Below are 18,360 nucleotides of genomic sequence, written 5' to 3' on the forward strand. Positions count from 1 at the left end.
CTCACAGGAAAAGAGGGCAGAGCACAGGAGTGTTGCCATTCCCTGTGGGTCACTCTCATGCTTCTCACCAGCTCCTTCACAGGTCACTCTGGGTTTCATTGTTCTCTTTTCTGTCCAGCTCAGCTTCTGCTGGGACTCTGTTCTTCAGGCCTTGCTGGTCTCTGCTGGTCTCCATCCTGTGCCCTTCCCCAGCAGATCCGAAATCTGACATTCCTTCCCTGTCCCCTCACAGGACTGGGGCTGATTTAGTGCCCAGAGCTGGGCTGCTGTAGGATCCTTTCCCTTGTGCTGATTCCCATTCCCCTCCCAGGCTCTGGGATCCTGTGTGCTCTTGGAACAGTCTGGGACACAGGAAAGGTTTATCCACAACCCAACCTGACTTTATCCTGTCCATCCTGGCAAGGAGTGGGGTTGGCCTTCCCTACAGGATCCCAGCCAGAAATCTGTGCTGCCCTTCCCTTGTGGCTGCAGGCAAGGCCAGGCTGTGGCCAGGTGGGGAAGGCTCTCCTCGTGCCCAGGCAGTGCTGGGAACACAGGGCTGTGGATGGATGTGACTTGCAGAATCAGGATCTGTGTGGGATCAGCCCTGGGCCCAGGCTGGACTCCTGTCCCCTGGCAGTGCCTGCCTGGAAGTGCCACCTCTGGCATGAGACAGTGCCAGAGTCCTCCTGTGTGCCAGTGCCAGCTCTTCCAGAGGGGATCCATCCAGGCTCAGACAGCATCAGGGAAAGGCTGGGCTGAGCTCAGCCCCGAGGCTGGAGAGAGGCTGCAGGAGAGCCTGGGAGCAGAGAGTGGGCAGCTCAAGAGAAAGGAGACACATCCCATCCATGGTTCCTACAGGAAGCTGGGCACAACATATCAGCCTGCACCTCCTGGTTTTAGCTCTCCTGCTGATGCCTTTTTGTCATTGTTGCAGATTTTTCACACATATTTTGTGTTGTTGAGGATCCACCACAAGGTGCAGTTAATACATTACCATATCCAATGACTGTGCAGTGATAACCACGGTAAGGTCCAGTTATACTGAACCTGGTCAGGAGAAAAAAAATGAAATTTGGTTACATTCTTGATATGCAGTGAAAGGCAGAGTGGCACCTGCTAGGCTGTGTTACTGCCACTGGGATCTGGAACAGCCTTGCTGGAATCTCCCTCCATTGCTCACTGCTGTTCCCCACATCTCCACAAAAGTTTCTGGGCAATGCCTTCCCATGCAGAAACATTCCCCTGCTTTGGTCCCCTCCAGCCAATGGTGCTGACATCCCCCTCTCTCTTGTCCCTGCCTCCTGTCTCCTTTCTTTGCCCAGGGAGCTGCATCCAGCCAGATCCTTCCTTCCCCAGCACAACTCCAGCTGTGTCCTCTGCTGCCATCCTTACAGGACAGCCCTGTGTTCCCTGGCCCTGAGAGGCTCCCTTTCCTTGGCACAGGCATGTGCTGAAGCACCTGCATCTCCAGCAATCAGCTTCCCCCAAAGCACAGTCCCTGCTCTCCCTTGGGCTCTCTGCTCTTTGCTCTGCCTTTGGCATTTTCCCCTCCCCAGACACTGCCTGGCAGGGACTTGCTGGAAGGAGCTCACATGGCTGGGTCATGTTCCACGTTGTTGATCCACTTCCACTTCTGCTCCTCTGGAGAGAATGTGAGACCAAGTAAGTAGAAGTTATATCTTGTTTGTGAGTGCAGGAAACTCTGGAAAGGAAGCCAACAATGGGAACACATGAAAATGACATTTTCTTCAGCAGAGGCACAGAAGGCTCAGTGCTGAAGAGGCAGCACAGAGAGTGCAGTGTGCATCCAGCCACAGCACCTCTGCCCACAGCTCCAGAGTTTGCATTTCTCCATTTCTATTGAAGATCATCTCCCTTTTGGAGATTCCTTCTGAAGATAATAAATGTAATGATACACCTGTGGTGCCATTACAGCTGTTCACTGCAGTCAGACAGGTGTGACTCGATTCCTGGGGACACTTTTCCCTTTGGATGGGGGTGGCAAAGCCTTTCCAGGATTTGTCACAGCCTTGGCTCTCACAAAGAAGTGTCTGTCCAACCTGCATGGCCTGTGTGCTAAATCCCTGGGAAAGCCCAGCCAGCTGGGCAGGGAGTTTGCTCCTGTCCATGGGCTCAGGCCTAGGCACAGAAGCTTCCAGGGACAGGACTCCAAGGCCCAGGAGGCCTCTCCCTGTGCAGGGCTTTGCTCCCACTGCCCAGCCTGGGCTGTGCATGGCTGGCAGCAGGTCCCAGAGCCCAAGCACATGTGACAGGAGCTGGCACAAGTGTCACTGCTCAGCCCTTGGCCAGGCAGCTCCAGCCCCCCGAGCAGCTGCCCCAGGAGTTGGATCTCACCAGCTCTTCCCTGCTGTCAATGACCACCAGCTCTGAGCCCATGGCACTGCATTCTGCACGGGACACAGTCCAGTCCTCTTTTTTCTTTTCTGGAGAAAAGAAGTAGCATTTTCTCCCATGTTTTTTCCATGCCGGGGGGCAGCCTGCAGAAGGGAAGAAGAGGTGTGTAAAATCTGTGTTCACACTGACCAAAGGATGGCACAACAAAAGAGAGGTCACAGAGGCAATTCCAGCCCCAGAAATGCCTGTGTGCTCCTGCTGAGAATTGTCAGCAGAGCACCAGGGATCCCTTCAGCCTCTGGAGCTGATAGCAGCCCAGGATCAGCAGGCAGGAGCCAGACAGGGAGCAGCACAGCAAACACGATCCAGCCTTTCCCATCTTTGCTCAGGGCATACACAGAAGTGCTCAGGGCACAAAAGCAGCTCCCAGATCCCCACAGCCTGGTTTGCCTGATGCAGAATTGGGCAGCAGAGGTGCTACTGACAGCACCAACATTGGTGTGCATTTCCAGGCAGGGCAGCAGGAGGAGCAGGGAGGGGCAGCTGGAAAGGGCATGGCATTCAGGCAGACAGGGCCTGCAGGAGACACTTTGCTTGGGGATGCAGCAGCTCCTGAAGGGCAGCATGGAATTGCACTGAGGTCACAGGCTGGCAGTGGAGGGGCCTTGGGAAAGCAGCACAGGCACATTGTCCATCCTGCTCCCTGCAGGGCTGGGTACCAGAGGGATTCTTCCTCCTGTGCCTTCCCTCCTCACCCTGCTCTGCCCTGGCAGCACAGAGGCATCAGCTCTTCCCTGGGGAACAGGAATGCAGAGCTGAGCCTGCCCTGCTTCCAAAGGAGCTGCAAATGCAAACCCTCCATGGGCTGCAGAGCTCATGCTGGGAGTGTCCCAGGGTGAGGTTTGTGCTCCTGACATGGCAGAGGGCTTGTTCGTTTTCCTTCTGAACAAAGTCCTGATGGAGATCCTGTTCTGTCCCCCTTAACCATCAATCCAACAGACTTCTGGCAACTCCTTTTGGAAAGACAGAGGATTGCCTACCTAATGCCTCCTCAGGGATGTGGGACACTGTTGTTGGGTCCTCTTGAGTGGTGGGGTACGATGTTGTTGAGCCATTTTGGCTGCCTGCAGTTGGACCATCTGGAAATAAGAACACAATTTCAGCTCTCAAAGAGTGACCACTGTGCCATGCACTGTCAGAGCTCTGCTGGACCTCTCTGACCCCCTATTACCCAACACAGAATGCAAACTCTGCCCCTTTGCTCATGGGTCTGCTTTAATGATCATCACATGGTCAGGTCAGGTTCAACTGAGTAAAAGGCAACACTTGAGTTCATTTTCACAAGCTGGATCTTAATTATGATTTAGTTCCTTCAGTTCCATCTAGATGACAAATTTCTTAGTGTATATCTATTACAGGCCAACAGGGCAGTACTGAACCCACAAAGGAACTAGAACTAGAGCCAGCCCTGGATCCAAGTCTGATGACTCTTCTTTCCATGTTAAAGTAAAAGCTGCATTAAATGCTAATTACACTTTGTTGCTTTGTGCTGGTTTGCTTTTTTTTTTTTCCCCCATTCTTGGGTGTTAGACATTTTAGAAATGTCAGGGCACTGTCAGACATCAATCCTGAACTCTTTGCCCTGAAAAAGAAGAATGACTTGCCTCCCCCAGCCCTGTTTTTTAAGTTCCAAGGATCAAAGGCTTTGCCATGGCTTCCCCATGTGCCTCTCTGAGCAGGTGGCAAACTCTGGAACTTGAGAGTGACTGGTTGTGGAAGCTTCTCAAACTTTCTCAGCTACCAAGGTATGGAAAGAAAAAATGGCATCTAAAATTTAAAAATGATTCCTTGAAAACATTCAGAGGAAGTATCAAATGCATCTATTTTTTTTTCTAGTGGTGATAAGAATACTTTTTTCTACCAGTCATTAGTCAGTTTATGTAAATTAAAATGTGTTAGGAACTCAGGGCTCAGTCTGAGCATAAGGTTTTCATTTAAATAAGCTGCAAATAAATTCCTTTAATTTCTAAGTTATATGCTTCTTTGAAATGAGATTTAATTCATAAGTGTTGTAAGATTTTTGTTGTCACGTGCCTATGTCATAAGACATCATCATCAGTTTGAAATATTCTCAAGGATTGCAATCATAAGACCAATAGGCATTATTTGATCTTTACTGGGTTCTTCAAAACATTTTTATCATAAACTCCTCAGTGTTGAACATTGTTGTTTTCCCTTTTATCCCAGCTTTTTTTTTTTTTCTTTTGGAATTGTGAACCTTCAAACCTTTTGGCTTTTTTGCAGAATTCTTCCTACAGCTATGGGTGGCTAAAAACTGCTGTCCTTGGCTTTCACACCAGCCTTCCATTCCTCCTGGCTTTGGATGGCATGGCCTGGACATCAGCCAGTTGCAGACAGACACAAATTAATTGCCAGTGTTACATTTTTGTCAGGACTTACATGGGAGGGTCCAAGACAGGGTTAGGGCCAGTACAATGGGAACCAGGACAACAACCAGGACAGCAACTTGTGTTCTTGAATAATGGCTTTTGCCTACAGAGGGACAGAAACATAAAGGTCAGGGAAACAGCTGGACAAAAGCCCCTTTACCCTACATTCCAAGATGCATTTCAGGCTCCCTCTGGGACTCTGGAGCCTTCCAGATCTGCAGGCTGGAGCCAGGCTCAATGTCCTGGTGCTTCCCCACTGGCTCTGGACACCTGTGCTCAGGGAACTGAACAGATCCCAACCTGCCATGGGTTGAAGAGAAGGGAAAAGCTGGAAAGTCACCATTCAGAAAGGGGAGATTTGTCCAGCCTGTTTCAGGAAGTGCAGAAGAATATGCAAAATTTCTGCTGGAATAGTTCAACCTGAATAAGACAAGCCCCTGTATTCCCAGGTTTGCCATTCCTGCAGGGTGAATGCTTTCCTAGAGCAGGAGGTGGCAGCTGTGTGGCCATGGTGCTGGCAGTAACTGTGGGAGGATACATCCTCTCTTTCAGCAGCAATTCCCGTTGCAGATGCCATCTTGGTTTGGCTTTGGTGCCCAGGGCAGGGGAACGTGCCAGGAGCAGTGCCATGCCCAGCCTGATGTGCTGCTCTGGCCCAGACTCAGGGGGAGCCAGCAGTGCCCTGGCAGCCCAGAGGGCACAGCCTGTCCTGGGGACATCCAACAGAGCCTCAGCAGCCCCTGGCAGAGGGGATCATCCTGCTGTGCTCAGCCTTGGGGGGCATCTCCTGGAGCCCCAGGGGCAGCTCTGGGCCTGTTGCCATTGGACACCAGCTGGCAAAAATCCCCACGGAGCCACCGGCTCCCTGCCCCCTCCATGGCAGAGAGGAGAGGGGAGATGGGCCAGGGAAAAGGGGCAAAACTCCTGGGCTGGGATAAAGGTGGTTCTGTAGAAGACAGAAACCAGGGCTGCAAGCAAAGCAAAGCAGAGCAGGGAATTCATTCCCCACTCTCCGTGGGCAGGCAGGGTTTCAGCCAGGCCCAGGAGAGCAGGCTCCATCCCAAGGAACAGTGCCTTGGGAAGACTGAATTTCCTGGGGTTCTGCCCAGCTGTGTTGGTGAGGGGACTCTGGCAGTCAGAATTTTGTGTGGATGTGAGTGAGAGGCACCATCCATCAGAGCTGTATGGCATTTAAAGAGCACTGCCCTGTCACCTAGAGGGGATCAGGGATCCCTGATGCCAACACTTTGCATTTTCATCCTGTCTGATGAAATTTAATGCCATGAATTAAACTGAGCTTTCCAGCAGTGAAACACTTCAGACTTATAAAAATTAATTCATTAACAAATATGCTTTTCCATGCTCCAAAACTGTCTCCCAGATCCAAGGAACCTGGCTGCTATTCTCTCCCAGTGAAGCTGCACTGGGAACATTTTCTTGGCCTCCCGAGATTCTTTGTGTACTTTGGTCTCAGAAGTGCTTTATGCAGAGGATTTTGTGTGAGGCCCTTGGTGTCACTGAGTTTCTAAACTTAATTTGCATGATTTAGTCAGAATCTGTGATGGATTGTGGAAGTATCTCAAGTTTGCTCAGCTATCAAAGGATGGAAAGTAATGAGAAAAAATACCTGAAATTTAAGAATGATTCATTGAAAACTTTCAAAGGAAGCACCGAGTGGCTTTGATTTATTTTTTCCTGGATTCACATGATGATTTCTTTCTCTAAAATGCAATGTGTTATAAATTGGGTATGCATATAGAGATTGAGCAAAAGGCTTTTATTGAATAGGGTGAAAACAACTGCCTTTAAGATGTAACTTTGAACTTTCCTGTCTTTTTCAAATGAGCTTTTATTCTTAATTCCTTTAAAATTTTTGCTGTCATATCTTGATGTCATAGTAAACGGTCTTCACCTTGAAATATTCTCACATATTGCCATTAAAAGGCCAGTAGGCATTAACTGAGTTTGTTTCTCCAAAACATTTGTATAATAAATTCTTCAGTGTTTGAATATTGTCAGTTTTCAATTGGGTTTTGGTGTGTTATTCCTTTTAGCATTTTAAACTTTCAAACCACTCAATTCCCTTACAGATTTCCTTTCACAGCCATGCTTGGCTAAAAACTGCCGTCCTTTACCTTCAAACCAGACTTCTGTTCCTCCTGGCCTTGGATGTCATGGCCTGGGCATCAGTCAGTGGCAGAGAGACACAAATTAATGGCTGTTATTCCATTTATAGCACTTACATGGGAGCATCTGCCACAGAACAATGAGCAGGAGCAGGATTATCTCAGTGACCAGGACAGCCACTCGTGTTGTGGAACAACAACTTCTTCCTAGAGAGAGACAGAAAAAAGTAAAGATTATGGGAACAGCTGGAAAAACAAATGGCCTCTGCCCTGCATTCCAGGGTGACCTTTTCAGGCTCCCTCTGGGACTCTGGAGCATTCCAGGTGGGCAGGCTGGAGCCAGGCTCCATGTCCTGGTGCTTCCCCACTGGCTCTGGAGCCCTGTGCTCAGGGAACTGAACAGATCCCAACCTGCCATGGCTTTGAAGAAAGGGGAAAAGCAGGAGAGTCCTGCAAGGCCTGGATTGCAGAAGGACACACAGAGGGTGGCTGGGTGGGTGACAGAGGGAGCTGCCTGGAGGAGAGGGGGCTGAGTAAAGAGGAGCTAAAAAGAGCTGCTCAGAGAGAAGGGGATCCAGGCAGGATGGCTGGCTCTGCAGGAAACATTCAGCAGAGAGGGACATGGCAGAGATGAGGAATTAATACCATGTGTCAGGATTGACAGAGTAAGAACTGGGCAGATCTTTCAGTTCAAGGCAGTTCATTGTGAGGAGCCACAAGGACTGTGAAATGTATGGCCTAAATACAACATGGATGTGCTAACACATCCCAAGGGATACCTGCTGGCAGATAATGCTAATGCTGTTTGTTAACCCCACTCTTGGAGCTCTCTCTCCACCTGGGCACTGGGAGGTAACAGGTCTGATGTGAATTCACCATAAGAAAATAAAAAAAGAAAGTTCTAGAGGATCTCTGGAACATCAGCTCTGCTGTCCTGAGCACACACCAGCAGAGAGGTTTAGGATTGAATTCACCTTTTCACATCCCCAAGCCCAGCTCCCCTGCTCAGGTGTTGGACAGAGCAGGATGGCCAGGACCGAGCACAGGCAGGTTTGAATATCTCTGGGATGGTGACCTACAGCTTCTGGCATTAGGGATTCCCTGAGGGAAGGCCCAGGAAGTCCCTGAGGGAAATATGAGAGTTTTCCTTGTGAAACTATGACAGCAAAGAATCTTCAAAGACCTTTCTCTTCTTCCTCATCTCCTCTTGTTCACTTTTCACTGCTGGCCTCTGAGTGTCTCATTCAGTTCACATCCATACACAAATGGGGAGAATGGTTGAAATGTGGAGCCTGAAAACTGCAGGTCATGCTAAATGTGGAGGTGTGACACAGTTATGGGATAAATGCAAACCTGCAGGGAAGGATGCACATGGACAAGTGTATAGTTTGATGATGTGGGCACAAAATAAGACAGAGGATGTTCCCTATTACTGAAACACTCAAAACCATCCTGCTGTCCAGCACTGAGCCCCCTTGGTTCTATCTCCACACAGAAAGATGGTTTTCAATCAGTTTAAGTGCATTCAGCTGGCTTATGCAATTCATGTCAGTACTTTGTTGTACTTTGTTGTTTGTGTTCCTGCTGAACAAAATCCTGACAGAGTTCCTTTGTGTCCCCATTCACCATCAACCCAACAGGCTGCTGGCAACTCCCTATGCAAGGACAGAGGATTGCCTACCTGGTACTTCCTCATGGCTGGGGGGTAATTTTGTTGAGTCCTCTTGGCTGCTGGAGGTCAATGCTGTTGAGTCCTGTTGGCTGCCTGCTGTGGGACCATCCAGAAATGAGAATACAATTGTTACTTGCAAGGAATGACCACTGTGCCAGCCACTGTCAGAGCCCTGCTGGGCCTCTTTGGCTCCCCCATCAGCCAACACAAAATGCCAACTCTGCCTCTTTGCTCATTCATGGCAAATAACCCTCAAAGCTGCAGCACACACCAAGGTGTTCCCTCCCAAAGGGCCAAACTCCAGAACTGCCCCAGAACTGCTCCAGCCCTTCCCAGAGCAGAGGTGGATGTAAGGCACAGCACCCATGGAACCACAGCAATGACAGACAAACAACAGCAAGTCCAGATTTTGTGCTCTGTTAAAGGCAGCTAATTCCGCTCCTTATGCTGTCTTGGTCCATTATTTCTTTTTAATTTGCCCTTGCTCTGGTATTGCACATTTTATACACATCAGAGCACCATCAGACATGTGCCCTGCGCTCTTTGCATTGAAAAACAAAAAGCAATCATCCCACCCAAGCCTATGCTCTGCACCAAACACATTAAAGATTTTGGCATTTTTTCATCATGGGCAGCTCTGAGTATTTGGGAGACTCTGGGACTTGAGTGTGATTGGTTGGGGGAACCTTTCAGATTTATTCAATTCTCAAAATATGGAAAGAGACAATGAGAAATATCTGACAGTTAAAACTCATTCCTTGAAAACTTGCAAAGGAAGTATCAGATGGCTCTCATAATCATTCTTTTTCCATGGAGATGAGAATGTTTTCTTTCTATGGCATTAATGTGTCTATCTGGTAGCTCATAGATTGTTATGAGCTGGTGATATCTATGCAGTCACTGAGCACAAGCTTTTATTTCAGTAAGGTGACAAAAAATTCCTTGAAGGTGTAACTTTGCTGTCTCTCTCAAAGGAGCTTGTATTCCTGATTATTTGAAGAGTTTTGATGTCACACATGGGTGACATGATGCAATATCATCATCTCAAAACATTCTCAAGGATTGCAATCAGATCAAGGACAGGCATTTTCTGATATTGTCTGGTTTCTTCAAAACCTTTTAATCATGAATTCTGCAGTGTTTGAACCTTGTCAGTTCTCAATTGGGTTTTGGCTTTTTATCTCTTGGATTTTAAAACTTTCAAACCACCTGGCATTTCTTTCACAGATTTCCTCTCACAGCCATGGTTGGCAGGAAACTGCTGTCCTTTGCCTTCCCACCAGACTTCCATTCCTCCTGCCTTTGGATGTCATGGCCTGGACATCAGTCAGTGGCAGAGAGACACCACTGACTTGCCAGTGTCCCATTTCCAGCAGGACTTAGCCGTGGTGAGGGTCAGATACAGGGCTATGAGCACCAGGAGGGTGATCACAGCCAGGACAGCAACCAGAGCAGCAGCTCGTGTTCTGGAGCAATGGCTTTGACCTGCAGAGGGGCAGAAACACAAAGGTGTGGGGAGCAGCTGGACAGAGCCCCTTTCCCCTCCATTCCAAGGTGCCTTTGCAGGCTCCCTCTGGGACTCTGGAGCATTCCAGGTGGGCAGGCTGGAGCCAGGCTCCATGTCCTGGTGCTTCCCCACTGGCTCTGGAGCCCTGTGCTCAGGGAACTGAACAGATCCCAACCTGGCAGGGCTTTGAGGAGAGGGGAAAAGCAGGAGAGTCCTGCAAGGCCTGGATTGCAGAAGGACACACAGAGGGTGGGTGGGTGACAGAGGGAGCTCCCTGGAGGAAATGGGGCTCAGTAAAGAGGAGCTAAAAGGAGCTGCTCAGAGAGAATGGGATCCAGGCAGGAAAGCAGCTCCTTTCTGAAAGCTAGAGATCAGTATCTGGGAAGATCTGTGCAAAAAATAAGAAAAGAGTTGGTAGTTGTTCTCCAAAATGGCACAAGAAGGGCAGCATTAAAATGTTATTGAAACTGTACAAAAACTTGAAATTGTAATTAAGTGAACCTTTTAATCAGGTGACATCAATTGTGGTTCCCTGTCAAGTTAGGTGTGAATGCATCTGTTTAAAGGGGTGGTAAAACCCCGTTTCCTGGAGTGCTAGTAACTCTACCCATCTGAAAAGAGATGCGGAGGGTTCACACTTTGGGCAAATGGCAAACATTGGAGGGCAAGAAATAGCTTTTGCCACAGTGACAGCAGGGTTAGAAAAAAGGGGAAGAAAAATGAAAATGAAATACAGAGAAACACTGTATGAAGTCTGTTAATTTTTAGGATGTAATTTTATGGCAGATACTGCAAAACCAGTGCAAACATTTATGCAACAATTTTAAACTCATTAAATAAAAATAAATTATTGGTCAGAATTTTGCAAAGTCATTGATCCTAAATCAGACTAAACCCATCCATGAAAGATTTCCCACTGGTGCATTCAACAAGCAGTTGGCACAGCCAGAGCAGGAGGAGAAGCCCCCAGGCAGTGCCTGCTGTGCTCAGGGAGCAGGAACAGCTGTGCAGGAGACTGCTGTGAGCACCAGCAACAGCAGCCACTCCATCCTGAGCACTTTGCTGCAGGAATCTCAGTCTGCTGGGGGACAACAGGCCAGGGCCAGCAGCAATGGATCTTCAGCTCTGGAATGGTCTCCACAATGGATAAAAAGGACTCTTAATCTCACCCCAGAGACACTGCCTCACACTTGCACCTCAGCAAGAGAAAAGTACATCTCACAACAACTTGTCTTTGTAAATATCAACAACCCTCTCTGGACACTCCCCCTGCAGTTTCCAGCCCTGGCCCTCACGTTTCCCTTGTGCTCTTTGGCACTTTGGAGCTCCAAGGAACTCTCTCAACAGATGTGGGAGAGACACTGGAGAATGCACAGAAAGCTCAGTGCTCAGCACTGGACCTACCTTGGCCATCAGGGATGGTGTGTAGCCTGGCTCTGGTTGGTTCAGGCAAGTTCAGGTCAGAGTTAATGACATTTTCTGCCATTCTTGTTCCACTCTGTTCTCTCCTCCCTCAGCTGTTCTGACAGTGACACTCTGGGCTGGGCACGACTCAGAGCTCCCTCCCCTCTCAAACCTTCAGCAGGAAGTTCTTGACTCTTCCGGTCACACCACAAGTTCTAATGAAAAGATAAGTCTGTTTTTAGTACTTTTTTTTGATTACTCAGGGATTTATGTCAGTAACATGAGGAAATACAAGTTCATGGCCTCCCTGAGGTCACCTGTGTTGGGAAGTGGTTCTGCATTGGAAGGGTCTGGAGTTCCCAAAGCTTCACCCACCCACACACAAGCACAGCTTTGTGTTTTGAAAAGAAAAGCTTTATTCCATGCAATGGAAAGGAAAGGAACTCTACAGGGGCCCAGCAGTCAGCCCAGGCAGCTGAGTGGAGCTCTCTGGGGGGACCCAGAGCACATCCATAGAGCTGCCCTGTCCTGGGACCAATCTCACAGGAAAAGAGGGCAGAGCACAGGAGTGTTGCCATTCCCTGTGGGTCACTCTCGTGCTTCTCACCAGCTCCTTCACAGGTCACTTTGAATTTCTTTGTTTTTTTCTGTCCAGCCCAGCTTCTGTTGGAACTCCGTCCTTCAGGCCTTGCTGCTCTCTGCTGGTCTCCATCCTGTGCCTTTTCCCAGCAGATCAGAAATCTGGCATTCTTTCTGTTATGGGTTATTAATGAGAAAGGTAAACAAATAATAATAACAAAGGATTTTATTTTTGTGATTGAAAATCTGGTCTTTTATAGCCACAGTCAAAGGTACAGCGTCGAGGCAGGATCGGCCCATGGTGAACCTCGGTCCGACCTCTGTCGCATGGAACCTCTCTCTGTTCACAAATCTCCATCAGGGCCGGTTTTATAGAGTTTGTTCTGCCCGAGGCAGAGGTTCCTGTATTCTTTTGTTACTGCACATATGCATGAAGGCTCCTTTCTCTGTGCAGGGCTGGACAATGCTGTTTCTGGGAGGTGGTGGATGCTCATGTCCAGTTAGAGTTATGGGAACCCGGAATTCAGATGTATGTTCCTGAGGACTCTGGCTATCTTGATTGAAGATACTTATCAAGTGTTCATCTCTTGGGTGTTCCCTGGATATTCCCAGGAAAGGCCCATCTCCCCACCAGCCAGATTAATTTGCTTGCTAATTAGGCTTCCTTTCCTTGCTCCATCTGGAGTTTCATAATTCTGATGTGGCAATCTGTCTCCTGAGGGTCGGTGGTTTCAGGCTTTTGGATTTTTGTTACATATGCAATTTTATTTACAACTTTATTTCATATATATTTCATATAAGCATGAATTATCTCACTCCCCTTCTATATAAACACATTAATTCATGCTTCTTTCTACAATTTTTATATTTTCTACTATTCGTAAATTTTTCTAAAACTACTCTTAATTTCTAAAACCTGTCTGTCTGATATTTCTTAGAAGGAGAAAGGGTCCCGCTTAGACCTCTTCTGATTCTTTATTTCTATCTCATTCTTCTTGAGGCACCTCTTGATATATTCTCTAATCAAATCTCTCTTCTTTTATTTGCTTTTCAGGTTTAGCTAAGACTTCTGCTTCTCTACTCTCCTGTTTTCTTTCTCTTAGATTCATTATTTGGGATACTTCATTATTTTTGGAAGCAGGCTCAGGGTCTATAGGCCTGGCTGCTCTCTGCATGCACCACAGAGTGTAGCAGTCAAATGAAACAGGGTATTAAGCAGGGTAGGAACATAGCCTTAGCTACAGAACACACCATAAAGAACACTCTCTTTTTCTACTAGGCTCTTTTGATCCTACCAGGATGCTTGGAGGATGGAATTCCATTTCTGGACGGGAATATGTGCTACTTTCTTAATTTCTGCTGCCAGGCCTCTGACGGTCTCTCTGTAATCAGTTTCTATACAACATTCTGATTCATTGAAGTTCCTACAGACTCTCTTTTCTTCAGCCAACAAATAATCCAGTGCTGTCTGGTTCTGATATACAAAAGCTCTTATTTGAAAATGTTGATTTCAACTTGATAACAATTCGAGGGTGTCTGAGGTGTGGTTCGAGATAATCTCTCCTACTGCTTGGAGTCTTATTAATCTGTTTAATAGATAAATTGGGGTTTTATACCCTCAGTTCTTGTCTTGGGCACATGTTTCAGGGCTATAGCATTCTATTATTCTCTCTCTAGGCTACTTTTCCTCACCCTATGTCTTTCTACTTATAATAGGGAATTTCTTCTTTATTTCTCTTTTTTTTCTATTTAAAGTTTCAAACCGAGGTGCTCCCAATAAGTTACTTTCTGCTCAGGGTAGTGTAAAGAAAACAGGTCTAATTAGTCTTAGAGTACTCGACCCTTTCTATTTTTGGGGGAAGTCACTATATGCCTTTTTCCTGCATTTCTAATACAAACCATTAGGGGCTTTCTATTTAGTTTTTGTATTTTCTGGTTTGTCTTAGTAATTCCTTAGTTCTTCTAGGCATTGGTAAGGATTAGCTTCAGAGCTTTTGTTCTAAGAGAGTCTAATTTTATCACTCCATTCATATTTAGTCTTTTTTTCAGGACTCTAATACCTAGCAGGAGGTTCTGGTTGCTAGACCTTGCTTTTGTCATTGGAGTTTACCGCTGGGTGGATATACATGGGCTCAGTATATTCTTTTCTTTCTTTGCTAATACAAATTGTTCTAATTACCCTCTGATCTAAGACCTATTTCTCAGTTCTTTCTATCTTTGTTGAAATTTTGGCATTATCTTATTTTAGAAGTTGCTCTGGAGTTGAACTCTCGCTTTTCTAAGGCCATTTTTTGGCTAACTTGAGCCCCTCACAAATCGAGCAATTGGATAATCTTAATTCTGTAGTGATTTCTTGCATCAAGTCTATAAATAAGTTCTTGTCTGAAGCAGGCAATCTCTAATCATTAGATTGTTTCTCTAGTTGGTCATATTGTTCACTCAGAGTTTTTAATTCCTCTTGTTTTATCTTCTTCTTCTGCATAGACTCACATCTATTTAGTTCTTGAGCTACTTGCTGCATTTCACTTTCTGGGTCTACTCTTTCTTTCTTTCTTGAAAAGCAGAACATTTTATCAAATTGTGAACAAACTCTGTCATCATGGTCTTCAAGGAGGTCAAGAATAACAGGTTCATTATTGAGGGATAGTCTACTTTTATATTTCAAGATTTTTCCTACCCAGTAGGTCTTTCTGCTCATCACACACATTTCTAACATAGTTTGTTAACTTGAAAATAAGCTACAAATACTGATTCTATTTTTCCTCCTACCTATACTGTACAATTACATTTGTTACAGATAGGAATAGGTATTTGTTCAGCATTCTTCTTATACATTTTATGTATGGGTGTTTCTGACTGCTCGTCCTTAGATGTCACTCTTTGTGAGTAACATATTGTTTTTCTGACTAATTCACGTATCTTATACTGAGTGCCATTTAAGGTACAGTACCTGCTTTTCTTACTCTGGCTGCAGTCTCCTGGGGCTGGGTATGCCTTTCTTTGTCTTCTCAGGACAATCTGCAAGCACTGCCTGCACTCATTACTGGGACTCTGCCCCTCAATGCTGGGCAAGTTTTCCAGGTGCAGACTAGTTGTACTGCACACAACTAGACTCAGGCCCATCAGGATTCCTCGTAGGAATATTCCTCGGCCTTTGCTTACTCTTACTGGGCTGCCACCAGTGGTGAGGTTAATTGTCTTCTTGGCAGCAAGAATATTCTTCTGGGGTTCCATTCCCAGACCGAGCCACATATCTCCTTTTAAAAACACATGCCTCAATAGTTTGACTGCATCTGCGCTGCAGGGTACTTTATTCAATCTCCAGCACGCAGCTGTTATGATTGGAGCCTTTGAATTTGATTTTCATTTTTAAACAAGTGATACTACTCTGGGGAGTCTAATTCTGTTAGGCTCAAATCAGTAGCGAGCTCTCAGATATGGCTCATCAGATACTGTTTGTCTTCTGGACACCTTTTACACAAGGCTTTAGGTCTATATCCCGTCTTACCATGTGTGACTAAAACCTCTCATAAGAATCAGTTTTACATCTTACAACTTAAAACGTGGGCTCTTTGTGCACATAGATTTTTACGAGTGAAAAAGCTGCACTGTGGCTTTGGAGATCCATTCCCTGGATCTGTCCGAATCACCCGAGTGCTCTGGGCCCATTTTGATCCCCTCTTTGAATGTGGCTCTGGCTTTTGGTTAGAGATCTGACTGGTTCTATGAGGTTCCCAATCCAGTCAGGCTGCAGAAATCAGCAGGGCGCCTCCTGGCCGGTGACGAGGTCCCTGGACCCCTTAATCAGATCACATCGGGGTCACCAAGATTGTTATGGGTAAAAATCTATAAAACCAATATAATAATTAAAAAAAATGGATTTTATATTGAGACTGATACAGTCTTGAGAGGAACAATCAGAGGGACAGCATCAAGCCCAGGATTGGCCCTGGGTGAACTTCAGTCCGACCTCTGTCACATCGAATCCCTCTGTTCACAAATGCCGTCTCTGTCGGGGCTGCTTTTATACAGTTTTTTCTGTCCGAGGCAGAGGTTCCTCTATTCCTTTCGTAACTGTGCATATGCATGAAGTCTCCTTTCTCTGTGCAGGGCTGGGCAATGCTGTTTCTGGGGAGTGATGAATGTTGATGTCAAGTTACGGGAACCCGGAATTCAGATGTATGTTCCTGACAACTCTGGCTATTTTGATTGAAGACACTTATCAAGTGTTCATTGCTCTTGGGTGTTCCCTGGATACTCCTGGGAAAGGGCCATCTCCACACCAGTCATATCCTTTTGCTTACTAATTAGGCTTCCTTTCCTTGCTGCATCTGGAATTTTGAAATTTCTGTGTAGCAGTCTGTCCCCTGACTGCCCGTGGTCTTATACTTTTTGGATTTTTGTTATATACGCAATTTTATCTACAACTTTAATTCAGGTATATCTCATATAGGCATGAATTATCTCAAACCACATATGAAAATAATAAAAGAATAATGAAAATGAAATACAGAGATACACTGTATGAAGTCTCTTAATTTACAGTACGTACCTTAATGCAGATATTGCAAAACCAGTGCAAACTTATGTGCAACAATTTAAAACTCATTAAAGAAAGATAAATCCTCGAATTTTGCAAAGTCATTGATCCTAAATCAGACTAAACCTGTCCATGAAACATTTCCCACTGGTGCATTCAACAAGCAGTTGGCACAGCCAGAGCAGGAGGAGAAGCCCCCAGGCAGTGCCTGCTGTGCTCAGGGAGCAGGAACAGCTGTGCAGGAGACTGCTGTGAGCTCCAGCAACAGCAGCCACTCCATCCTGAGCACTTTGCTGCAGGAATCTCAGTCTGCTGGGGGACAATAGGCCAGGGCCAGCAGCAATGGATCTTCAGCTCTGGAATGCTCTCCAGAATGGATAAAAAAGACTTTTAATCTCACCCAAGAGACACTGCCTCACACTTGCACCTCAGCAAGACAAAAGTAGATCTCCAACAACTTGTCTGTGTAAAAACCAACAACCCTCTCTGGACACTCCCCCTGCAGTTTTCCAGCCCTGGCCCTCACGTTTCCCTTGTGCTCTTTGGCACTTTGTTGCTCCAAGGAACTCTCTCAACAGATGTGGGAGAGACACTGGAGAATGCACAGAAAGCTCAGTGCTCAGCACTGGACCTACCTTGGCCATCAGGGATGGTGTGTAGCCTGGCTCTGGTTGGTTCAGGCAAGTTCAGGTCAGAGTTAATGACATTTTCTGCCATTCTTGTTCCACTCTGTTCTCTCCTCCCTCAGCTGTTCTGACAGTGACGCTCTGGGCTGGGCACGACTCAGAGCTCCCTCCCCTCTCAAACCTTCAGGAGGAAGTTCTTGACTCTTCCGGTCACACCACAACTTCTAATGAGAAATCTGTTTCTAATTCATCTTTTGATGGCACAGGGGTTTATGTCAGTAACATGAGGAAATACAAGTTCATTGCCACCATGATATTATCTGAAAAATCCCTTCACCAGGATTTTGTCTCCTGAGAAGCTGAGAAGCCTCAGAAAAAAATGAAAACAAGATATATCTGATAGTCTGGGAATGTAGTCTGGAGATTCTTTACCAACAGGTGCATATTTGACTGGTTCCATGTGAAGTGTTTGTACTTAATGACCAATTACCATCAGCTATGTCAGACTGAGGATTCAGTCACCAGCTTTCATTATCATACTGCTGAAGCCTTCTGAAATATCCCTTCTCTTTCTTTAGTATAGTTTTTGTATATATCATATCATAAAATAATAAATCAGCCTTCTGAGAACATTAAAACAAATTCTCATCTCTCACCTCCAGTATGAGGACCTCACAACACCACAGTTCATGGTTTCCCTGAGGTCACCTGTGTTGGGAACTGGTTTTGGATTGGAAGTGCCTGGCTTTCCCAAAGCTTCACGCACCCACACACAAGCACAGCTTTGTGTTTTGAAAAGAAAAGCTTTATTCCATGGAATGGAAAGGAAAGGAACTCTACAGGGCCCAGCAGTCAGCCCAGGCAGCTGAGTGGAGCTCTCTGGGGGGACCCAGAGCACATCCATAGAGCTGCCCTGTCCTGGGACCAATCTCACAGGAAAAGAGGGCAGAGCACAGGAGTGTTGCCATTCCCTGTGGGTCACTCTCATGCTTCTCACCAGCTCCTTCACAGGTCACTCTGGGTTTCATTGTTCTCTTTTCTGTCCAGCTCAGCTTCTGCTGGGACTCTGTTCTTCAGGCCTTGCTGGTCTCTGCTGGTCTCCATCCTGTGCCCTTCCCC

General features: G+C 46.5%; 1 protein-coding gene across 1 annotated transcript; it reads right to left on the reverse strand.

The window, feature by feature from the left end:
• Nucleotides 1–878: 878 nt before the first annotated feature.
• Nucleotides 879–11,578, reverse strand: LOC311153528 (uncharacterized protein; the record flags this gene model as incomplete). Its single annotated transcript, XM_084205459.1, has 9 exons — nt 879–1,029; nt 1,575–1,684; nt 2,338–2,480; nt 3,378–3,476; nt 4,798–4,890; nt 7,031–7,120; nt 8,595–8,678; nt 9,942–10,070; nt 11,497–11,578. The coding sequence occupies 9 exons, from the start codon at nt 11,576–11,578 to the stop codon at nt 879–881; spliced, it is 981 nt and encodes a 326-aa protein (XP_084061585.1).
• Between the last annotated feature and the right edge of the window lie 6,782 nt (nt 11,579–18,360).

This window comes from Fringilla coelebs (assembly GCF_963513975.1).
Source record: "Fringilla coelebs genome assembly, chromosome: 5".
In the NCBI taxonomy this organism is placed as follows: domain Eukaryota; kingdom Metazoa; phylum Chordata; class Aves; order Passeriformes; family Fringillidae; genus Fringilla; species Fringilla coelebs.